Genomic DNA, 26,434 nt, shown 5'->3' with positions numbered 1-26,434 from the left:
GAACCAAACAATGACATTACATATTTTAATTGTACTGATAATAAATGTATTGATATAATATTCACTGTAACCAATACTTATTGATCCTGTTGGAAGTATAAAGACTTTGTTCTATGAAATGAAATGAAATGGGGTTTAACGTCCTACTATTCTGCTCCGACTGGGCTAATGAAGACGGGCATACGCCAGGAAATTTTGCCTGGACAGCGGAGCTATGGCCTACTCTTATATCGAATTCCAACTGTCAAGGGATCTTTTACGTGCACGACAATGTGTATACAGGACCTCGGTTTTTCATCCCATCTAAACGACTAGACAATGGTCCTTGTCAGGCCCTCCGTACTGCATCACTGACAAGGGGAAACCACGCCGGATCGAACACCCGGCCTTCAGGCTAGCGAGCCAGTGTCTTACCCACTTAGTCACCGTAGCTCCCTTTGATTTATAACTTAAACTGTTTGTTCCAGTGACGGATTTAGAGGTGACAAGATGTCACCCCAGGAGGGGCGAGGGGAACTACGGAGTTGAAGGTGTCAAGGGGTCCCCTCCCAGGAGAAATATCGACCTAAAATGGTGATCTGTAACTTGTGCTAATTACTTGGATTATGAACCACATATGGCCGATTCTCACTAAGGTAATGACAAACAAATTGATTGACTTCTTATTAATAATTAGTAATAATTAACCCGTTGTAATTTAGCTGAAAGTAGATTGATTTATGATACCATAGTGGTCGGTTCATTGTTTTACCAATCGGCTAGATTTAACTTCAAGCGGCTAAAGCCGACAAAATACAACAGATTTAAATCCTGCCGTGGAGTATATCTCGTGCAGGAAGTCTGCCTCTCCAACAAGAAATGGATTGAAATGGGGTTTTCTGTGCCAACTGGGCTAATGAAAACGGAATCCCAACAAGATCAATTTGTTTAAATAAACATTGCAATAAATATTTATAAATGCAATTTTGGACTGGGTAAAAAATGATATTATTGTAAAAATGTGAAATTAGAATTCATGTAAGCTTGATGAAATTCAAGCTTCACAACCGAAATAATCACTTAACTTTTGTATAAATAATTACAACAATGATAATAATAATATTAAATAAAATTTATAAACTCAAAAAAAATTTAATGAATAAATAAATAACATGTATAAACTATCACAATATTGGTTAAACAACCATACTATCTGTAGTAACAACCCAAATCAATAAATATTGGTTGAACAGCCATACTATTTGTAGTACAATATTGGTTGAACAGCCATACTATTTGAAGTACAATATTGGTTATAATAAAATATTGGTTAAACAACCATACTATCTGTAGTATAATATTGGTTGAACAACCATACTAGTATAATATTGGTTAAACAACCATACTATCTGTAGTATAATATTGGTTAAACAACCATACTATCTGTAGTACAATATTGGTTAAACAACTATACTATCTGTAGTACAATATTGGCTAAACAACCATACTATCTGTAGTATAATATTGGTTAAACAACCATACTATCTGTAGTATAATATTAGTTAAACAACCATACTATCTGTAGTACAATATTGGTTAAACAACTATACTATCTGTAGTACAATATTGGCTAAACAACCATACTATCTGTAGTATAATATTGGTTAAACAACCATACTATCTGTAGTATAGTATTGGTTAAACAACCATACTATCTGTAGTACAATATTGGTTAAACAACCATACAATCTGTAGTACAATATTGGTTAAACAACCATACTAGTATAATATTGGTTAAACAACCATACTATCTGTAGTATAATATTGGCTAAACAACCATACTATCTGTAGTATAATATTGATTGAACAACCATACTATCTGTAGTACAATTTATCTAAATCAACCTAAAACCATCAATATTTCATCTTGAATAATCTCAGTCTGATTAAAATATAGATCGATATTTTTTTTTTTTTTTTATACTTTCGATGGCCTACACTACATGAAAATCTGACCAGTTGTAGTGGAAGGTCGCGTCCGGTGTCATACGAGTGGCTTTTGACCCTATGACGTCAGACATTAATTAATCAATTGGTGTTTCTAGTGGTTTACTCAAAGTTCCGTGCACCTCGCTGTAACAGACCATTTCATTGGCTAATCCCTCACATCATCCAGAACGTGGGTTATATAACAACTCTTCCAGATCCTTGTGTAGCAAAGACAAGAAAAACGAAGTTTTGAACTATAAATAATGAAGTGAAATAGGATCTGTGTTTTAATCAAATTGAAATAATCATCATCAAATTTCTCTATTTGAAGACCCTGATTCCCTGTCATCTTTTAAACTAAAACCATTTCTGTAAAAAAAATTAAATCTTTTGAACTTAAAGCCAGCATTTATAGGTCACAGGAACAGAGATGACTTTAATAAATTTCAAGGAATCAGACCACAGTTAATTTTATTATACAAGAGGTTTATTATTATTATTATGTCAAAGCTGATCTTCAAATACAGAGATTTGATGAAAATCAATGAATTTAAAGTTGAAATTTTGGTGGATGGGGGAAGATTTTGATATTGTGTTACCCCATTTTACTAATACTATTTATTTCAAAATGCCTTAGCTAAAATGCAGTATGACACAATAATCTCACATTAACCTTGACTATCTGGGACAAATTAATCTTGACTATGTGCATGTTTACAAATAAACCATATATAGTGTTTGTAGTAAACAATATAATGCAGACAGAAGATTTAATACATGACTGAAGCAAAGCAGTTTGTTCAGGTTGGCTCGAAATTATTCAAGGTTTTTTTCCTATTGTCAGTTAAACATACATTATGCAAGAGCTAAATCTACCTATTGCAGGTCTTTATTTAGGCCTGAAATGTTATCTAGATTATTAAAGATAAATTATGGAAGATTTGATAACGAGTTGGCAGTTCTCACTATAATAGTTAAAAACTAGATAATGTAAAGGCATTTTGCTGAAAATTTCAATCAAATTGATCCACTATGAACCGAGAACTAAGCGATTGAAATTTCCGCCTAGCATCGATCATCATTACTAAAGTCAGTACGATAAACAGCATAGTCTCGATTATCCATTTAATTGTTAAATCGTGAAGGAAAGTTATGCAGTAAATCGGCTCATAATCCACTAAAGATCGCAGGCTAGCGATGCCATCTAGAGTTGATTATGGCCATGATAGGTTAATTAATGTATAATTAATAATTTATATAACATTTCAGGTCTAAAGAAAGACCTGCAATAGACAGATTTAGCTCTTGCATAATGTATGTTGAATAAGACAGTGATGTTTAGTGGATTTGAATATATTTTGTGATGGATGATTTAACGTCAAAATGGATAATCAAGACTTTAGTAATGATGATCGAGGTTAGGCCTAAAATTCAACTGCTAATATCTCATTTCAGAGTGGAGCAATCTGACTTAAATTTTCAACATATTCTATTTACATTATCTATTTTTTAACTATTATCGCGAGAACTGTCAGATCTTTATTTAATCTCCCATAATGTCCCTTTAAAAAACCATCTTGAAGAATCTTGACTTGAACAATAACTGTTTTAGTCAAACACAAGGGTTAAAATCAAACTTCAAATACAACAGAGAGAGAGAGAGAGAGAGAGAGAGAGAGAGAGAGAGGGTTTAACCTCCACACAAACTAACTAGGTCATTTTGGGACGAACATATGGTTCAATTTTATTTCAATAATTCGCATGTGCGTACAGGTCTTTAGCAGTGGGAGGAAGCCGGGGGACCAGAGAAAACCCATGAGATTGGACAGGCGAACCTACTCCTTGTCATGTACAACCGAGAAATCGACACTACACCGGTTGACTCAATGACAGACCTTATGATAAAGAGAGATGTAGTATTCATGTAGAGTAGAGAAGACCGACAATACCGTATATTAAAAATGGAAAAAAATATAGATCTAATATTTAAACTAGACTGGAAGCATGATATACCACAAGTATGAAATTCTTTAAACATCGGGGGTATATACATTCTATTATACAATACACATCAATTTGATCGACATCCATTTTATCAACGATAGACGACTTATAAAAACAAACAATTCATGGCACAACAAGCCTTTTTTGTACAATCTTTTGGATAGTAGAGACGTTTTGCTAATTTATATTTACACTCACATTTAAACGTCATCCGTTTTTGTGACTATGACGTAAAGAGCACATCATAAAAGTATGTCCGACGGGTAGCAGCCTCCATAACTGTAAGTTCACAACACATAGCTAAACCTTGTTTAATTTATATAATCTAGTCCATAATTTTTCTCTGAATTTTGGTTTTCGCGAACTAAATTCACAGAGAAGACTTCCTTCATTCAGATAAAATATGAGGAGGTTGAGACAAAACATGTCCATGCTTTACTAATTTCATCTTTAAGAATCTATCAGTGATGAAGGCCTATCGAGATCGTGGACCAAGTTTGTGTCGCCACCTACTAAGTGTAACTTCTATCGAGATCGTGGACCAAGTTTGTGTCGCCACCTACTAAGTGTAACTTCTATCGAGATCGTGGACCAAGTTTGTGTCGCCACCTACTAAGTGTAACTTCTATCGAGATCGTGGACCAAGTTTGTGTCGCCACCTACTAAGTGTAACTTCTATCGAGATCCTGGACCAAGTTTGTGTCGCCACCTACTAAGTGTAAATTTAGCAAAACGTCATAATGTACAGTTACACTTACCTAAATGTAAATGTAAGTTTAACTGTTAAGTTACGAAACCTCTCTAAAATCTAATATTTCACAGCCTAGAGCACTGCACGTAGATTGACTACCGGTATATAGCAATGGTAGATAGTTTGGATTCACTGAAAATATTTTACCCTAAACTAATAAGTGGTGTCGGCTTGTTTAAAAAACCTGGAAAGGAACCCGCCTGCTCAGCTATATAAAATAAAATAATTGTAAAACAACACTTCTTATGAGAAAAGTGTCATGGTCGTGTGCTTTATCCTTTATCATCATATGGTGGGATAATAAAGCGTGAGATAATAATATAGACATAAGTGATATCACAATTAACGCTTTGCATCAATAAAATTGAATCATAATGTGATCGTTTAATTAATGATTAAACTTGATGTCAATGTGTATGTATGCCTACGTAATTTAGAGATGATGGTGGCATCATGCATTGTCAATTGTCAAATGGCAAGCCCCCTACTGCAAACATTCCTGGATCTGGCCCAGGAAGCAGAATACTGAACAGTTTGAACCAACTGAGGCTGAACTTTCACAATACGGTAGTTTGCTAGGCTTCAAAATCCCTCAAATGAGCAGTCTGAATAATAAATGATAACTTTAATGTTAGGAAAAACATGGCCACCTTTAGTCTTCTGTCTTTCTGTAATAGACTGAAAGTTGACCATGTTATTTCCATAACAAAAGATAAAAATGTGTGATGCATATTTTAAGTTTTGAATAAAAAAGTAAAAATATTAAATAGCTAGGTGAATGCATCAAAAGTAAAGTACATCTGTAACATGTTCAGGTTTGTGAAATTCTACCGAAAATAACGGAAGTAGTCGAGGACTTAGGTCCTCACTGCTAACAGAACTTCTTCCATCCAGGAGTCCTTCATTCAGATTTGGTTGGCTGAACACCATAGGGGGTGATGACCATCTCCTTTCCTTGTCTATATTTCTGCCTAAAGTCTTCAGACGCAGGAATTGGACAGGATCTACATTTTCTGCTGCCTTAGTACATGCTGTAGATGTTTGCTCCATGGTTATGGATTGTTTTGATTGATTGCGATCGAAAGCCACTGATAATTTACAGGAATTCTGAATAGATACTGAATCAATTATTCTTGATTTGGCTGCTAATGATTCCTCATTTGTTTCAGCACCTGCTAATGATTCTTCCACCGCAGGACAAAATCCACATGATGCTTGCGATCTATGTTCACCTAGCAAATTTTCCAAACTCCTCGAGTCAATCTTTCCTCTGGGACTCAAACTACTTGTACGATGTATGGGTATCCTGGAGTCTGATCGTGGACTGACACTAATAGGACTGATGGAACCCTCAGGGTCTGGAGACCAACTCAACTGTCGCTTTGGGATGCTGGAAGCTCCAAGATATTGCACCTCATGAGTCCTCTGGTGGAGATCTGACGTGGCTCCGTCCTCTTGTTTTTGCTCAGATTGTTTTTTGGTTTTAATGTTTGTCTTGACATCCCTTTGTGGTTGCATAGATGAAGTTTCACACTTTGGATTCTTCGTGGTTTTAGTTGCTGCTTTTTCAACAGGTCTACCTCTAGATGGAGGTCTTGCAGAAGGTGTTGAAGTTTGTCTAGTCAAGAGGGTATCAGATTTAGTTGCTGTTTGTGGATTCTCTGATAACTGTCTTGTTAATGGTTTAACCGTGGATGATTTTTTAATTTTCTGTGTACTGGCTACCTTTATCTGAAATATTAAATAATGATTTATATTGTTATGGGGTTTAACATTCACTCGAAACAAACCAGGTCATTTTGGGACTAACATATGGATCAATTTTATTTCAATAATTCGCTTGCGCGTAGGGGTCTTTAGCTGTGGGAGAAAACTGGAGGACCTGAAGAAAACCCACGAGGTTTGACAGGCGACCCTACTTCTTGTCACATACAACCGGGGAATTGAAACCACACCAGTTGACTCAATGACAGACCTTGTGATACAGCGCGCACATGCTAACCATTCGGCCATCCAACCCCTACTCCCACTTGCAATCATAGACTGTGGTTTGAAAGAATAGAAACCTTGATAAATCTTCAATTTATTACAAGAGCTAAGCAGCTTTTGATTTAGGTAAGAATTGAGTTGATCTGATGTGTCATTTCGATCAGTGATAGATCAATCTGAATCCTACAAAATTTTACTTCGAAAGATAAAAGATAATTGTCCCAAAATTATATATCCAGAGGCTATTTCCAATGTAAGTATGGCCAAATTTGGTATATATGGAAAGTATAGACACCCAATCTTACTACCGGCAACCCGACTAGTTTAAACAATATTTTATTCAATAAACTGAAATGGATTGAACAACAGGCAAAGGCCTATATAAGTTCTCTCCAAACACATAAAATAGTTATATCTTATGTTTACAGTAAACAATGGTAGACATATGTATAAGTAGTGAGTTACAAACATATTTACATTTCTTGGAGTGCAATGTTTAGATATACATTATAATTACATTTAAGGTTATGAAAATAGAAAAGTATTACATAATGTAGACATAGCTTTAATAATTAAAACTTCAAAACCGCTTGCTACCTTTTATAAATTTTTGCACTATTACAAATATTTTAGAATTGGTATCATCTGAAAGATCGGTGTTGCCATATAAAATAAGATCTATTGTAACATTTAGTTTAAGCTGGTGTATATTATTTTGGAGAAATGTTCTTGTGGCAGAGAAGGCTGGACATATGTAAAAGTAATGGTAATTATCTTCGTCTGTAGAATTACAGTTAGGGCACACTTTTGTTTCACTCAGAAAATGGTGGAATAAGTGATTATTTAAGTTACTAGCTTTATTTCTTAATTGACAATGAATAATATTCTCTTTTCTATTTCCAGTATTATAATATAGAGGTGGTCTAATTAAAGGATATACACTGTTGTCTGCTAGCTTATTGTCTGCTAGCTTGATAGAGAGAGAGAGAGGCTATTATTTCTTGGTTTGGGAACATTGAGGGGTGTCGATGCACAATTAAACGGCAGAAAAAGAAGTTGACAGAAGGTAATTAAGAGAGAGAGAGAGATGGGGTTTAACGTCCACTCGACACAAACTAGGTCATTTCGGGACTAACATATGGTTTAATTTTATTTCAATAATTCGCTTGCGCATAGGGGTCTTTAGCAGTGGGAGGAAACCGGAGGACCCAGAGAAAACCCACGAGGTTAGACAGGCGACCCTACTCCTTGTCACGTACAACCGGGGATTCAAAACCACGCCAGTCGACTCAATGACAGACTTTATGATACAGCGCACGCACGCTAACCATTCAACCATCCAACCCCCCAAAATAATTAAGAATTTACTTAGGCCTCAATACATGTATGTATGATAAAAGTAATGAAAAATACATTCTAAAAAATTGACCCTCCATCAAGGAATTGAGGTGACAGACATAGCATCTAACAGCAGTTCATTTATAGCTTGAGGTATCTCCCGACGAATACAAAGTTTTGAGAGAGATTTGAAGCAAATTTTTGATAGATTAATTAGTTTAAATATGTTTTTAGTCCAAATATATCATCAAATCACACAGTTTGTATGTGGGGAAAGTATCTTTAAGCGAAAGTTTATATATTTTTATACTAATTTTGTTCCAATTTTAGCTTACTGCCGTGTCGACAGTGGAACATAAATGGAATATATCGCACAACTATCTTTATCTATAAATAAACATAAACAGATTGTCATCTCACTAAACAAAACAAGACAACAACAATTTATTTTTAACGGAATAATACATACCTTTCTGTTAGTGTTGAGTTTTGGTGGTGCTTTCTTCATTTTATTATAATCTATACAAACATATGAAGCACCTAAAATAATAAAATATTAAACATACATTATGTAAGATTTAGATAAAGAGCCGACCATTCTTGCTATAATAGCTAAAAAACAGATAATGTAAAATAAAAATATTGAAAATTTCATTCAAATTACTTCGTTCTAAGTCAAGTTATCACTGTTTGTAGTTTTGACAAAATGTGTGCACAGTGGTAACAAGGGCACTGGCATATTCGAGACTTAGCCTCGCTTTCCCATTTTTAAATGGCGAACCGTTCTAATCTAGTTAAAATCTCGAGTATCCGATGCCATCAAGATTTGATTATGGTTTGGATAAGTTAATTAATGTCTAATTAATAATTAAGATAACATTTCAGGCCTAAAGAAAGACCTGCAATAGGCAGATTTAGCTCTTGCATAATGTATGTTTAACAAATCATTTACTGGGTTCTTTTGATTTTCGGTTTGTCATATTTAAAAAGAGCCTAAGTGAGGTTAATCACCAACTGATTGGTTGGATTAGGCCATCAGTATTATCAATACATTAATCATTTTTCGCTATCCATCAGAAAATGTCTACAGCTGTCTAGTTGTTCAGATGGGACGAAAAACAGAGTTCCCGTGTACACATTGGCGTGCACGTAAAAGATACCTTGACAGTTGGAATTCGATATAAGAGTAGGCCATAGTACCGCTGTCTGAGCAAAATTTCCCACATAGCACACTGTGTGTATGGCGTATGCCCGTCTTCATTAGCCCAGTCGTAAGACGTTAAACCCCATTTCATTTCATTTCCAGGCTAGTCGAAGTATATACCTCGATTTAATGTATAAAATAACTTACAACTTAGTATCTTAGTTCTTATATCCTCTGATAGATTGGACCAATCTTCTGTCAAAGTTACTTGATGAATATTAATACGTAAAAATGTTTCACATTTCTTTATTAAATACTTGATGAAAGCTGCAATATCCTGCAAAAAAAACCCAGACATTAATTTTCACTTTTATTGAATGAGATTCTATGCACAAATTCCTTTTTTTTTCATTTTTAACTTCAAAGACAGATAAATATAAACATCTGAATTCAAGCAAGGGCAACTGTTACTAAAAAAAATTCTAAATAAAAAATTTAAGGACATTGCAGCATTGTCGAAAAGGCTCTGTATTGGATGCAAAGCTTTCAAGCAAACAAGCCCAAAAGTGCCACTGTTCAAGCTTGATGCCAACATGCAGTCCAGGAGCTAAGTGAAAGGGACACAATGACAAGCTTTGTGCCATGGTTTTGAGTTTTTGTGGCCCCTTGAATTTTTGTGCCCCTCATAAATGGCAAAAAATCATGTGGTTTCAATGTGGTTTTCAACATTATAATCATAATCATAATGCGTAACAAGTATCAAACATACCGTGGGTCAGATATGCTACAAATCAAGTCTAGCATGTTCCACACAGCCCAATATTACTCGGTGGCACTGCGAGGGACTACCACCCCACCCCCTCCCCCAACACACACACATATAAATATTGTTTTTTTTTTGGGGGGGGGGGGGCCACGCAAAATCATGGATCACCACGCCCCTGATGCAGTCTGCCGGTTCAACAATTTTAAAGAGTAAACTGAAGAAGTTATTCTGTTCAAATAATCATATTTGCAATTTTAAAGGACAATATTGGTGTCAGCCATTATTACATAATTATGAGACAGAACTGGTTAAATACATTCCAAATATAATAGTAACACAGAGATCACTACTATGGTAGATGTGTAACAAACACCAATATTGTCCTTTAATTAAAATGGAAGCCAGTGACCAATAGTCTTATTTTGCTCGCTAGCCTGGAGGTCTAATGCTCGATCCCTGCATTGGCCGAGAAAGTTCATCCAGATTTTCCGGCGTGGTTCCCCCTTGTCAGTGACGCAGGACGGAGGGCCCGACAAGGACAGCTATCTAGTTCCTGGGATGGGGCGAAAAACCAAGGTCCCGTGTACACATAGGCATGCACGTAAAAGGTCCCTTTACAGTTGGAATTGGATATAAGAGGATGTCTTAGTATCACTGCCTGGGCAAAATTTCCCTCACAGCACACTGTATGGTATATGCCCGTCTTCATTAGCCCAGTTCGGAGCAGAATAGTAGGACGTTAAACCCCATTTTATTTCATTTCATTTAAGGTCATTTAAAACTGTTCTCACCTCATTGTTTATAGAATATTCTATTAAAGCAAAATATTTCTCTAGATCCAATAATTTCTGATATATTTTACAACCATTAGATGGACTAACAGTTTCTATAACACTACCAAATATATCTTCTAGTACACTGGCATTCCACGCGGCACCCTGAAATATACACCATGGAATATCGAAACAATACAGGAATAAAAGGTTCAACCATATAGATTACAATAAAGAGAGAGAGAGAGAAATCCACTCGACAGAAACTAGATCATTTCGGAAATCGGGACTAACATATGGTTCAACTTTATTTCAATAATTCGCTTGCACGTAGGGGTCTTTAGCAGTGGGAGAAAACCAGAGGACCCGGAGAACACCTACAAGGTTGGACAGGCGACCCCACTCCTTGTCACGTACAACTGGGGAATCGAAACCACGTCGGTTGATTCAATGACAGACCTTATGATACAACGTGCATGCGCTAACCATTCGACCATCACCCCCACCCGCACCCCCCCCCCCCACTTCATAGGAAAGGATTTGGTATAATGTTGTGTAAGCATTTACCATTGGGCTATAAATAAACATTAAAGAAGCTAAATCGCTAATATTTGGGGCCTAGAAATTGACACAAATGGATCTCAACACATATAATAATGTAATATGAATGTATACAAACTGATTTAGATTCAATGGTTTCAATTTTTAATCTAATTTCAAGTCAGTTATGTTCGGTGAAATACGCCACAAGTCTAAATCGAATGACAATCTCGAGCATCTGGCCCCAGGTTCACAAACCATTCTCAGACATAACTTTCAATCACTGTTTATGAGAAATATCTTGGTTCCAGAAACACAAAACTTTGCACATAGTTTCTTATTGATGTATTTGATACGTTGAAACAACACAAGTTTTATAAAGGGTTATATATTAGTTAATATAATGCGAACAATTTTGAGTAAATTCATAACTTAAGTCTGAGAATGTTTTGTGAACTCGAGGCCTCGTTATTCCAGTCTATCAGAAGCCCATCTTTTCCCAGTAAGATTACAACATCACTGTTGATTTAAAATATTTAAATTGACAAATAATTTGTGTTTTCAATGTCGAAGACTTTGGATGATATTAAGTTTAAAGATTTAGTTTTCTAATTATGGTTTAAGATATGTTTATACAATGTACCTTCTCCCAACACAGGAACTGTTTACTGCTCATCACCGAAACAAAATTTTGTGATATAAAAGATTTGGTGGCATGGTTTAACTGTGAGATTAGATACAGTATAGGTTCAGCCCATTTAACAGATGGTAAATTACCGCTCAACTTATGGGTATCCATTATAATATCAACAACATTCTGTTCAGACTGAAAACAAAATAGTTTTAAAATTAATTAAATAATCACCTAAAATCATGATTGACAAGAGAGAGAGAGAGAGAAATGGGGTTTAACGTCCACTCGACACTAACTAGGTCATTTCGTGACTAACATATGGGTTTTTCTAAATTTTATTTCAATAATTCACTTGCATGTAGGGGTCTTTAGCAGTGGGAGGAAACCGGAGAACCCAGAGAAAACCCACGAGGTTGGTCAGACGACCCTACTCCTTGTCACGTACAACTGGGGATTCAAAACCACGCCAGTTGACTCAATGGCAGGCCTTATGATACAGCACGCACGTGCTAACCATTCGGCCATCCAAACCCCACAAAAATTCAAGAAATAAATATACAACATAGTTTTTTAAATAATATGAATCTAATCAAGTAAATTGTTAATTATGTACATTGAATTCCAACATTTACATGTAGTAAAGTCTCAATTTCTTTCTTTACCCATTCATAATTTGAACAAATATCATCCTTACTACTTACTCTGCCTTATTGTTTTAATTATTGTATTGAATACTTGTACTTGTACAAATACCAGCGGTTGTCAGGCATGATACGCCAACATTTTGCAAGAGATGGATAGAGAACCAGCTATATTTGGGATATAAAGATATATTTTAAGTTTTATCAAAATTGGATAAAAATTGTGCCCTCTAGCATGTCTACAAGCATGTCCACAATCAGGAGCCATAATCCATGAAGTTTCGATCCGATAAATGCCAATATCGAAAAGAGAGAGAGAGAGAGAGAAATGGGGTTTAACGTCCACTCGACACAAACTTGGTCATTTCGAGACTAACATATGGTTTAATTTTTTATTTACATAATTCACTTGCGCGTAGGGGTCTTTAGCAGTGGGAGGAAACCGGAGGCCCCGGAGAAAACCCACGAGGTTGGACAGGCAACCCTACTCCTTGCCACGTACAACCGGGGATTCGAAACCACGCCAGTCGACTCAATGACAGACTTTATGATACAGCGCGCGCACGCTAACCATTCAGCCATCCAACCCCCCATATCGAAAAGAACCGAGATCATATGGAGATAAACCTATATGTCAAGTTTCATCAAAATCGGATAAGAATTGTGACCTGTAGAGTGTCTACAAACAAATTGTGGACAGACGGACAGGGGAGACGACAATATACATCCACATGAAAATGTAGGCATATAAAAATTGTATTTACTATTTGCGAGATCAAGTTATTACAACAGATGTGTAGAATTTCTTCATGTTGAGCAGCAAAAGTTCTTGATGACCAGAATTTAGTAAAATACTTGTTGATCCATTTAACACATCGTTCTTTCATATCGTGAAGGTCATATGTCACAGCTAAGGTCAAGGCATCTCCAGCTGATGATAAGCATGCTGAACATGGCTGAAACATCAAATTTAATAAAGTTAAAGATTAATTACGGAAGATAAGATAAAGAGCTGACAGTTCCCACTATGATAGTTAAAAACTAGATAATGTAAAAGGAATATGCTGAACATTTCAGTCAAATTGCTCCACTCTGAAACGAAGTATTAGCGATTGAATTTTAGGCCTAGCAGGCCTAGCCTCGATCATCATTACCAAGTTGGGAGTGCACACAAATGAACCAATTACAGTTGGAATTTGAATTAAGAGTAGGCCGTAGTGCCACTGTCCGGGGCAAAATTTCAATCATTAGCCCTTATGAAGCAGGAAAACAGGACATTAAATGAAAATCCCATTTGATTTCAGTACACTGACTGTTGTTAATAATATGATATTTTAGCCTAATTACATCATTCAAAGTGTGTCCAGACAAGTTACAGCCTTTAAATCACGACTACACTCACAATGAGGAAGAGCTTGTCCACAATATTATTTTTATATTTATAAATACATGCAAATACAAGCAAATATCATTGAATACAGCCATTGAATAACCTATTCATATTTATCAAACCCCTAAAGATGTGTAAATATACAGTAGAATCTGTCACTTCCGACATCTAAATACTACGGCATTCTGTGAAATCCATCATCATTTTCATCTCCCGATTTATTTCCTTACAACCAAAAAAGTTTTGAGTAGTTTGGATTCTGAATATTTTCTGAATTAAGGCATTACACGATTTGCGTACAATTAACATTGCATAATCCAGCCTTCAATCAGTGGGTGTTCACCAACAAGCAATCACCAATCAATTATCTGTGAGCATAAAATATGTCAGTCTTTGCTGATTACCTTGATAATTTTATAATCTCTTGTAAAAGAGTGCTTGGTATTTGATTTGAGTTTCTCACCTCAAATACAGCGACATGAAGGATCAAATTGTCTACAATATCAACCTTGGTGGAAGTGGATGTTAAAATTCCAGGAACGAGCGAACAAACGAAGAATCACTATCATTATAACAGAAAGCGTTATAATATTTTAAGTTCATTGTATTCTAGGGTGCATTATAATAATACTTCCGGTATTCGAAGGTACAATAATACTTCCGGTATTGAGGAAATCGAGTATTCCGACATGCTGTATAATCGGGCATATTGTATTGATCCCGTACGATGTCGGAATTGACAAGAGTCCACCGTATATAATATTATTCTTCTATTTACCTTGTGGAAAAAATGGCAGAAATCCTTTTTAATCTGGTATGATGCCACCTCTTTAAGTCCTATCATTCCATACATATCACCAACTAGTAATAAATCAGGTATATTACACGTTTCTATTATATCTGTTACTCCACCATATAGATATAATAATGCTTGTTCTACAGCTCCTGGACTTACACTATTAAATACACATATAAACATAATACAGTTCGTGGACTTACACTATCAAATACACATCTATACATATTATAGCTCCTAGACTTACACTATTAAATACACATTTAAAAATAATATAGCTCCAGGACTTACACTATCAAATACACGTATAAACATACTATAGCTCCTAGACTTACACTATCAAATACACATTTAAACATAGTATAGCTCCTGGACTATCAAATACACATCTATAGATAATATAGCTCCTAGACTCACACTATCAAATGCACATATAAACATAATATAGCTCCTGGACTTACACAAACAAATACACATCTAAACATAATATAGCACCTAGACTTACACTATTAAATACACATATAAAGATAATATAGCTCCTAGACTTATACTATCAAATACACATTTAAATATAATATAGCTCCTGGACTTACGCTATTAAACACACATATAGCTCCTGGACTTACACTAAAAAAAAACCCCCATAAAACCATAATATAGCTCCCAACCATACACTATTAAATACACACTTAACCATAATACAGCTCCTGGACTTAGACTATCAAATGCACATACAAATCACATATAGCTCCTGGACTTATGCAATCAAAAACACATATAAACATAACATAGCTCCTAGACTTACACTATCTAATAGACATCTAAACATAATATAGTCCCTAGACTTACACTATCAAATACACATCTAAACATAATATAGTCCCTAGACTTACACTATCTAATACACATCTAAACATAACATAGCTCCTGGACTATCAAATACACATATAAACATAGTACACCACTTAAAAATATAATACGGCTCTAGGACAGAGTTAATGCCCATTTATATACTCTACTGGGTAATAGTGCTATGTTTCATCTTGCATAGTTTTCTATTTCTACAATAAATAGCCCAAAATACCTGACCTCAGGCGGAAAGTGTACAAGATTTCAGTATCAGGGGCAATAACTCATCACTCCTCATTCTGCCTTCAGCTAGCTATTTTGTTACTTCTAACCAAACAATCACAACAAAGTAAATTACACCAAGTTAAACAAATCTGTTTGTGATTGGGGATATATTAGAATATTTATAATTTATAATCAAAACATAATATTTACCCCTCTAATTCTATATCATTTTTGTAGTTGGGGGTATATTAGAACATTTATAATCAAAACATAATATTTACCCCTCTATTTCTATATCATTTTTGTAGTTGGGGGTATATTAGAACATTTATAATCAAAACACAAGCCAACAGTGAGGCTGATGTCCCCCGCCGAAATAGGAAAATAATTAGAGGACACATATAAATTTATCACAAATTATCTTTTACAAAGTATTGAACAATCAAACAGTATATCTTTACTTATAGTCTAACAATCAAAGTAGGAGAGTTATTGTTTTCCAAAGTCTTGACCAATCAAATTGCGTATCGCTATGCTTACCGAAAACAGAAAATTCTCATTATCAAACTTAGTCAAGGTATTACTGTAATGAAACTATACACCAAGTTTCATCAATCTCACTTAATTAGAACTAAAGTTATCGTGTCCCAAAGCATCAACCAATCAAATTGCTTATCTCTGCTTACCCTAAGCGGAAAATGCTCATCTTCGAACTCCATCAAGGCATTGACCTAATCAACACATACACCAAGTTTGAACATTCTAGCTCAATTAGGAAGAGAGTTATCGTGCCCCAAAGTATCAACCAATCAAATTGCTGCTTACCCTGAGCAGAAAATGCTCATTATCAAACTTAGTCAAGGTATTACTGTAATGAAACTATACACCAAGTTTCATCAATCTCACTTAATTAGAACTAGAGTTATCGTGTCCCAAAGCATCAACCAATCAAATTGCTTATCTCTGCTTACCCTAAGCGGAAAATGCTCATCTTCGAACTCCATCAAGGCATTGACCTAATCAACACATACACCAAGTTTGAACATTCTAGCTCAATTAGGAAGAGAGTTATCGTGCCCCAAAGTATCAACCAATCAAATTGCTTATCTCTGCTTACCCTAAGCGGAAAATGCTCATCTTCGAACTCCATCAAGGCATTGACCTAATAAACACATACACCAAGTTTGAACATTCTAGCTCAATTAAAAGTTATCGTGTCCCAAAGCATCAACCAATCAAATTGCTTATCTCTGCTTACCCTAAGCGGAAAATGTTCATCTTCGAACTCCATCAAGGCATTGACCTAATCAACACATACACCAAGTTTGAACATTCTAGCCCAATTAGGAAGAGAGTTATCGTGTCCTAAAGCATCAACCAATCAAATTGCTTATCTCTGCTTACCCTAAGCGGAAAATGCTCATCTTCGAACTCCATCAAGGCATTGACCTAATAAACACATACACCAAGTTTGAACATTCTAGCTCAATTAGGAAGAGAGTTATTGTGTCCCAAAAAGTGTGACGGACAGACAGACGGACAGACAGACGGACAGACAGACGGACGAACCCATTTTAATAGTCCCCTGCTTTCTTCGAAAGGCGGGGGACAAATAATATTTACCCCTCTAATTCTATATCATTTTTGTAGTTTGGGGTAAATTAGAACATTTATAAATAAAACCTAATATTTACCCCTCTAATTCAATATCATTTTTGTGGTTAAGGGTGTATTAGCACATTTATAATTTATAAATAAAACGTAATATTTACCCCTCTAATTCTATATCATTTCTGTCACTTTCTCTCCACTGTCCTCCTAACATAGCTTCAAAATATTCACTTCTTGCTGCTAATATACATCTAAAAAATACAACAGCATGTTTTGTAAATTTACCAATACTCACTTCAAATGTATATTCCTTGAGCTGGTTAAATAATTCGTAAAACTCCTTTCTAAGAGTAAATACCTGCAACCAAGAGAGAGAGAGAGAGAGAGAGAGATGGGGTTTAATGTCCACTCAAAACAAACTAGGTCATTTCGGGACTACCATATGGTTTAATTTTTTTTTATTTCAATAATTCGCTTGCGCGTAGGGGACTTTAGCAGTGGGAGGAAACCGGAGGACCCGGAGAAAACCCACGAGGTTGGACAGGCGACCCTACTCCTTGTCACGTACAACCGGGGTATCGAAACCCTGCCAGTTGACTCAATGACAGACCGTATGATACAGCGTGCGCGTGCTAACCATTCAGCCATCCAACCCCCCGCAACCTTTAGAAAGATTTTATGGCCCAAAATGGCACAGTTAAAGGAGCTATATCACTAATATTTGAGACCTAGAAATTGACACTAATGGGTCACAAAGCACATAATAATGTAATATGAATGTATATACACTGATTTACATTCAATCGTTTCCGTTTTTACTGTAAATTTTAATCAGTTATGTTCGACGAAATACGCCAGAAGTTTCAATTAAATGGCAATCTCTAGCGCCTGGTTATTCCTGTCTACACCGATAGTATTTATTGCGCATGCTCTCCAGATAAGAATATGGCATCACTGTTTGACATGACATGTGGAATATGTCTAGCCTCGTTCTTCTATTCCCTTGTTACAAATGGCACTGAAACGCATTATGGTACACGAATTGTGTACCAATGGTAAAATGTTTATTTTGTCTTAAATATTGGATATCAGAAGCTCATCTTTTCCTGGTAAGATAACAACAGCAATGTTGATTTAAATTGACAAACAATATGTGTTTTCAAAGATGAGGAATTTGGATGATATTGAGTTAAGAGACTTAGCTACTTTAACAGAAATGAAAGGGGATTTAATGTCCTACTGATCTGTACCAACCAGGTCAATTGGGTTTCACATCTACTCAATACTTGGTCATTTCAGGACTAAATCAGCAATCAAGAGCGAGAGAAATGAAGTTTAATGTCCACTCGACAACTAACATACGGTTCAATTTTATTTCAATAATTCGCTTGCGCGTAGGGGTCTTTAGTAGTGGGAGGACCCGGACCAAACCCACGAGGTTGGACAGACGACCCTTCTCCTTATCATGTACAACCGGGGAATCAAAACCACGCCAGTTCACTCAATGACAGATCTTATGATACCATGCGCACATGCTAACCATTCGGCCATCCAACACCTGTTTACTTGTAAGCTCCAATGATGCAATCTCTGACAATAAGAGTCCAGTATCCTAAACACTTGAAATCCTTATTTCAATAATTCGCTTGTGAATATGGGTCTTTAGCAATGGGAGAAATTGTCACATGCATACTTACCGATGTGTTTTAAATTGTTGTCCAGCAACAATCAAAGAACAGTCAGTACATTTCTCCTGTAAGAAAGCACGAAGAAGATCTTGTCCTAGACAACTACAACATACATGAGGTAGAGCTAAATTATACGACATTTTTATCAAATTTGATAATGTATTATTGTCTGTCGAGCCACTCTCGGATGGAGTGACATTTTCTTTCTCATTTAAATCATTTTCACAGATCTGTTCATGCGAATCATCTTCGTTTCTTTTCTCAACTACACTGTCCACCTGTTTCATTTGAACTTTAACATCACTAAGAGTTACTTCCCCATTATTTGATTCATAATTTCCAGTGTTAGTTTCGTAGCTACATGAGGACCTGTCTCTATTGTCTTTTGTCAAATCACTAGAATTATGATTTAGATCGTCCAGGTTATTAAGCATTGCATCACAGATTTTATCACCGTTTTGTCTCTTAACAAAACCCTGAGAATATTCGTCTAATAAACTATCGACATTCTCTGTATAGTATAATTGTCTGAAAAAGAAAAAAAAAACATAACCTCAATTTTTGGGTGAGAAACCAAGATTCTTTATACACACACGGACATGCACATAAAAATGAGATAGAGAGAAATGGGGTTTAACCTCCGCTCGACACAAACTAGGTCATTTCGGGACTAACACATGGTTTAATTTAATTTCAATAATTCGCTTGTGCGTAGGGTTCTTAAGCAGAGGGAGGAAACAGGAGGATCCAGATAAAACCCACGAGGCTGGACAGGTGACCTTACTCCTTGTCAAGTACAACGGGGGTAATCGAAACCAAGTCAGGTGACTCAATGACAGACTGTATGACACAGCACACACATGCTAACCATACGGCCACCCCCACCCCCGCACATAAAAGAACCCAGTAGAATTCATAGAAATAAGCGGTAAAAATTTCCCTTGACGCATACTGCATGATGTATGTCTGTCTTCTATAAACTGGATGTTGCATAAATAAAAGTAGAACTTTAATTCATTTCGTTTCCAGCATGGTTGGACTGTTCCAATCACTACCACATCTAAATACTATATATTACGTGAAATACTATATATTACGTAAAAGCTTTAAATTCAATCTTTGTCTTTTCCTTTAAATGTAACAACTGTACAAAAGGCAATCAAATAATAAAAATCAGTATTGAGCTATCAATCATCTGTCACAGAGCCCAGATGGATCTATTAACAGTAAAATGAGAGAGAGAGAGAGAGAGAGAGAGAGAGAGTTTAACATCCACTTGACAAAAAATAGGTAATTTGGGGACTAACACATAGTTCAATTTTATTTCAATAATTCAATTGCGCATAGGGGTCTTTAGCAGTGGGAGGAAACTGGAGGACCTGAAGAAAACTCATGTACAACCGGGGATTCAAAACCACGCCAGTTGACTCAATGACAAGACCTTTTGATACAGAGCGCACATGCTAACCATTCGGCCATCCAACAGTAAAATGGTCACTTACCCTATCCAAAAGTAAGAGAGAATAAAGACAATATTCTATTGATGCACGGTAGGTGCACTAAGGTGAAATAATGTCTTAACAGCACAATATGTAGGAGACTATTACACTGTAAAATGTATAACATGGTCAGCAGCATTTCTGCTTACCTGTATTTTAAATTTTACACAGGTGGAGCCCTGACAATTAGAAACTAGACTTGAAAAGGATTAGAACCAGTGACATTTAAGTTCAGTGTAGTGACATTAAAGTTCTGTGTAGGAACATTAAAGTTCAGTGTAGGGGCATTAAAGTTCAGTGTAGAGACATTAAAGATCAGTGTAGGGACATTAAAGTTCAGTATAGGGACATTAAAATTCAGTGTAGTGACATTAAAGATCAGTGTAGGGGCATTAAAGTTCAGAGTAAGAATATTTAAGTTCAGTGTAGGGACCTTTAAGTTCAGTGTTGGAATATGAAAGTTCAGTGCAGTAACATTAAAGTTCAGTATAGGGACATTAAAGTTCAGTGTAGGGACATTAAAGTTCAGTATAGGGACATTAAAGTTCAGTGTAGGGACATTAAAGTTCAGAATAGGGGCATTAAAGTCCAGTGTAGGGACACTAAAATTCAGTGTCGTGACATTAAAGTTCAGTGTAGTGATATTAATGTTCAGTGTAGGGGCATTAAAGTTCAGTATAGGGACATTAAAGTTCAGTGTAGTGACATTAAAGTTCAGTGTAGGGATATTAAAGTTCAGTGTAGGGATTAAAGTTCAGTGTAGGGACATTAAAGTTCAGTGTAGGGATATTAAAATTCAGTGTAGTGACATTAAAGTGCAATGTAGTGACATTAAAGTTCAATGTAGTGACATTAAAGTTCAGTGTGGGGGCAATAAAATTCAGTGTAGTGGCATTAAAGTTCAGTGTGGGGGCATTAAAGTTCAGGTAGTAGCATTAAAGTTCAGTGTGGTGACATTAAAGTTCAGAATAGGGATATTTAAGTTCAGTGTAGTAACATTAAAGTTCAACGTGGGGAAATTAAAGTTCAATGCAGGGACATTTAAGTTCAGTGTAGTAACATTAAAATTCAGTGTAGTGGCATTAAAGTTCAGTGTAGTGGCATTAAAGTTAGGTGTAGTGGCATTAAAGTTCAGGTTGTAGCATTAAAGTTCAGTGTAGGGAAATTAAAGTTCAGTGTAGTGACATTAAAGTTCAGTGTGGGGACATTAAAGTTCAATGTAGGGACATTAAAGTTCAATGTAGCAACATTAAAGTTCAGTGTAGGGACATTACAAATTATGAAGTGTTTTTTTACTACCCATTAAAAGTCAGGTAATATTTTACAGACAGACGTGCTGTAAATTTTACGTACTTGATAAAATCTTTGAGATGAAAAATATTATTGTGTGGAATGGTGAAAGTTGTCATGGAATCTTCATTTATTTTTTCCTTTACACCATTAAATAAACTGCTAGCCCTGTAAGACATAATTCACAAACAATTATTGAATATAAAACTCAAGAAGATGGCAGACTTTACTTGTAAGCCTGAATGATGCCACCCCTCACAATAAGAGTTTGTTATCCTGAACACTTAACTACTATGACTTATTGTTGAAATCCAAATACGAAGAGGTAGGTAATTAGATTTAAAGGTAAGATTACAGGTATAAAGATAGGTTGCCAGGCTACGAAACATACAATGCAAATAAATTTCATACAGATCAGATGATAATTCTTGTCGTTAGAGAATTCACAAGGTGCAACAAAGTGAAACAAGGAAGATAACTCCAGCAGAAATTAACGGAAATTGCTTAAGTTCAATAAGATTCTTTGTTTTACTAATTTAAATGATGCATATAAATTTCATACAGATCAAAGGATAACTTTCGTCAGTCGAGTGTTCATAAGGTTCAACATAGTGAAACAAGTGATGTAACTCGAGTGAAATTCAATAAGCTTCTTCGTTTCACCAATATAAATGATGCAGATAAATATCATACATACATACTTTTGTCTTCATGTGGTTCAACAAATTGAAACAAGGGCCATAACTCCCGAAGAAATTAACAGAAATTATTGAAACTAAATAGGATTCTTCACTTTACTAATCTAAACAATACATATCAATTTCAAAGCAATCAGATGATAAATGTAGTCTGTGGAGACAAGAAATTGTGGACGTATAAAAACCAACCTTGCCGATAGTATAAATCTATGAGCTGCTGCCGTCTGATGACCATCTGTAACTGACGTATCCATATGTAGTTCTTCTGTTAGAAGTCTGTAATCATGAAATTTAGGAAATGAAATGAAATGGGGTTTAACGTCCTACTGTTCTGCTCCGAACTGGGCTAATGAAGGTGGGAATACGTCATACAGTGTGCTATGAGGGAAATTTTGCCTGGACAGCGGCACTACGGCCTACTCTTATATCAAATCCCAACTGTCAAGGGATCTTTTACGTGCATGCCAATGTATACACAGGATCTCGGTTTTCATCCCATCCAAAGGACTAGACAGCTGTCCTTGTCAGGCCCTCCTTCCTGCATCACTGACAAGGGGGGAACCACACCGGAAAATCTGGATGAACAATCTCGGCAAATGCATGGATCGAACACCCGACCTCCAGACAAGCGAGCCAGCGTCTTACCAACTTAGCCACTGTGACCCCTGGTAAATTTAAGACATATGCAACTCAATTAATATAATCTATTAAAAAGTAATTAAGTTTATTTTCGAGCAGCAGGAAAAACTTGATTTAGGTAAAAATAAAATTAAGCTGATCATACAAGATAAAATATTTATTCAGCACTCGGCAGATTTCAGAAACTAGAAACTAATGGCACTACTCATCATTTGCCTTATATGCACAGTTCTAATGAATGCCTATTAGCCAGTTAGAAATATTTACTGATGGTAGGCCTAAAGTTTTATAATGAAGTTGTTTGGAAGGGTGTTGAATTACATCTTGTAAGATTTGTGTATAACTAGGGTTATTATGATAGTTGTAATAGGGGGGGGGGGGGGGGATGGCTGAATGGTTAGCACCTGCGGGCTGTATCATAAGGTCTGTCATTGAGTCAGCTGGCGGGGTTTCGAACCCCTGGTTGTACGTGACAATGGTTCAATTTTGTTTCAATAATTTGCTTGGAGAGAGAGAGAGAGAAATGGGGTTGAACGTCCACTCAACACAAACTAGGTCATTTCGGGACTAACATATGGTTAATTTTATTTCATTAATTCGCTTGCGCGTAGGGGTCTTTAGCAGTGGGAGGAAACCGGAGGACCCAGAGAAAACCCACGAGGTTGGACAGGCGACCCTACTCCTTGTCACGTACAACCGGGGATTCGAAACCACGCCAGTTGACTCAATGACAGACTTTATGATACAGCGCGCGCACGCTAACCATTCAGCCATCCAACCCCCCAATTTGCTTGGACGTAGGGGTCTTTAGCAGTGGGAGAAAAATGAGGACCTGGAGAAAACCAATGAGGTTGGACAGGCAACCCTACTCCTTGTCATGTACAACTGATGACTTGAAACCACACCAGCTGACTCAATTACAGACCTTATAGAACATGTCTTTCTGTTTCATTAACCTTTACAAACCTCAGAATATCTTCTTGCAGAACTTTTCCTAGATTGACTTTTAATTTCTCTTTTTCTCTCTGACATCGTTGTTCAAATGCTTCACTCAGCAAAGCTTTATCTTTAGGCCTAGCCATCTTGTATCACATATTAATTTCTATTCTATAAATAAAAATAGTACACACATAGAATCTTTATAATTTAATGATATCTCATTAACAGGTTGCTAAAACCATTGGGGGGTTGGTCGTTGAATGGACGAATGTTTAGTATGTGCGAGTTGTATCATACATAATGTCTGTCATTCAGTCAACTGGTGCGGTTTCGATTCCCCGGTTGTACGTGACAAGGAGTAGGGTCGCCTGTCCAACCTCGTGGATTTTCTCTGGGTCCTCGGGTTTCCTACCACTGCTAAAGACCCCTACACGCCTAGACCATGGACCGTATAATACGCAAGTCATAAGATCCTTGCCTAGACATGACATTTCTGGCATGATGCGATCCAAAAACAAAGTGTCACAATTTAAAGGAGCTAAATCGCTAATATTTTGGACCTAGAAATTGGCACAAATGAGTTACAACACATATAGTAATGTAATATGAATTTATATACACTGTTTTACATTCAATCGTGTCCGATATACTGTGAATTGTCATCAGTTATGTTCGGCGAAATACACCAGAAGTCTCAACCGCAAGTCAGTTTCTAGCGTCTGGTTATTCCAGTCAACACCGATATTATTTATTGCGCATGCTCTCCAAATAAGAATATGATCACCGTTTGACATGACTTGTGGAATATGTCTAGCATCATTCTTTGAGCACCTTGTTACAAATAGGTACGCCAGTGAAGCGGTGAACCGCTGACGTAATTTCGTCGTCGCAAGTCACGCTTCAGATACGCCAGCGCGATTTGCGTATCGGCTTTTCTTCTTCGTCGTATTGTTGATTGGTACGAAACTGCGGCTTCAAATGAGGTTATTTTCGTGAATAAAAGGCTAGCTTTTCGCCTCGTTTTCGAATTTTTACTCTAGCTGCTCCGTGTGCAGAGAAATCTAAACATGAAAATGAAAGTAGAAAACAACACGATTTTTGGGGCGGATACCAGAAAACCATAGGGTTCAAAATATATAAATTAGAAAATACATATATTAAACTTTAATTGTGTGAGTTTTCAATGAAATCGGTAGGTGCGGAGCCCAAATATGTAGTGCGGAAAATTTTTGATCCAGTTTCGCCGTGACCGCCATGCCAGAAAGTTAGAGAAATTTTACCGCTAGCAACTGCGCACGATGGCCTCACTTTTCCTTCTTTGTTCTTCAGACAAAAAGAGCGTTAATTAGCGAAAATTAATTTGGCGTAACTCCATTAATATAGGGCCTTTCAAGCTCATTTTGGTGTCATTGTAAATCTGTTGGACAGCCCTATCCAGAAATAACAGAATTAAAGCCATACGGGATTTTTTAATTTTTTGTTGTCATACCTATTACAAATGGCGCTGAAACGCATTATGGTACACGATTCGTGTACCAATGGTAAAATGTTTATTTTGTCTTAAATATTGGATATCAGAAGCCCATCTTTTCCAGGTAAGATCACAACACCAATGCTGATTTAAATTGCAAAATAATTCGTGTTTTCAATGTCGAACTGGAAATAACCAGTTAATGGCGTCTATTGATACAGTAATAAATAAGGACTAACTGTCAAAACGGGAATAATAATTCTCATCTAAAATTCACCATTTTTCTTCAAAGAACGTCGATAAATAAACATAAACATATTATTTGATATACACGTCTCTATGTAATTTCTTGACAGAGAAAATCCAGACAAGGGACATAATCCTTAACTAAATGGATGCAGACCACCATCGGTCTACTGTGTAAGTACGGGTATACTTGAAAACCTATTTATTTGTATGTAGTCAACGCATTGTGTAAATAAACTAACATTGTATTCCATATCAATTATTATAATTACATTTATTTCCATAAGTTATTTCAGACAGCGGCAATATTATGAAAGCTCAAGGGATACAACACATAAAAAGGTAAAGAACCAATATAATCTAGATGTACGGAGTAAAATGAGATCAAGCCTTCTATTAAAGATGATAGCTTACCTGTATTCAGTTAAAGCCCGTGTACTTTTGTAAGGTAGAAATTAGTGTAGTCATATATTTGAACAAGCTATCACAAAAAGCCCATTCAACAACGAGTATGCATATACATATCCCACTCTAGTTACATAAGA

At 36.1% G+C, this 26,434-nt stretch overlaps 1 protein-coding gene across 1 annotated transcript; it reads right to left on the bottom strand.

Moving 5' to 3' along the window:
• LOC126827720 (BTB/POZ domain-containing protein 8) lies at nucleotides 1-25,976 on the bottom strand. Its single transcript, XM_050557211.1, has 13 exons — nucleotides 25,883-25,976; nucleotides 24,200-24,340; nucleotides 22,784-22,870; nucleotides 21,960-22,064; nucleotides 19,117-19,635; nucleotides 17,581-17,670; nucleotides 14,717-14,894; nucleotides 13,313-13,504; nucleotides 11,917-12,099; nucleotides 10,752-10,898; nucleotides 9,402-9,531; nucleotides 8,520-8,590; nucleotides 1-6,454 (listed from the first exon to the last, which is right to left on the bottom strand). The coding sequence occupies exons 2-13, from the start codon at nucleotides 24,313-24,315 to the stop codon at nucleotides 5,507-5,509; spliced, it is 2,766 nt and encodes a 921-aa protein (XP_050413168.1). The 5' UTR covers nucleotides 24,316-24,340; nucleotides 25,883-25,976; the 3' UTR covers nucleotides 1-5,506.
• Between the last annotated feature and the right edge of the window lie 458 nt (nucleotides 25,977-26,434).

The sequence above is a fragment of the Patella vulgata genome, chromosome 1 (assembly GCF_932274485.2).
Source record: "Patella vulgata chromosome 1, xgPatVulg1.2, whole genome shotgun sequence".
Taxonomy (NCBI): domain Eukaryota; kingdom Metazoa; phylum Mollusca; class Gastropoda; family Patellidae; genus Patella; species Patella vulgata.
Note: the sequence above shows the minus strand (reverse complement) of the source record. Positions and strands in the feature narration are given on the sequence as shown.

Excerpts from the sequence above, each read along its gene's own strand:
- LOC126827720 (XM_050557211.1), bottom strand. The coding sequence starts at position 24,315 with ATGGCTAGGCCTAAAGATAAAGCTTTGCTGAGTGAAGCATTTGAACAA. Across the intron at positions 19,636-21,959 it reads CATCTCAAAGATTTTATCAA|ACAATTATACTATACAGAGA; the intron begins GTACGTAAAATT and ends TTTCTTTTTCAG. Across the intron at positions 13,505-14,716 it reads TCTGCCATTTTTTCCACAAG|CCATGTTCAGCATGCTTATC; the intron begins GTAAATAGAAGA and ends TTGATGTTTCAG.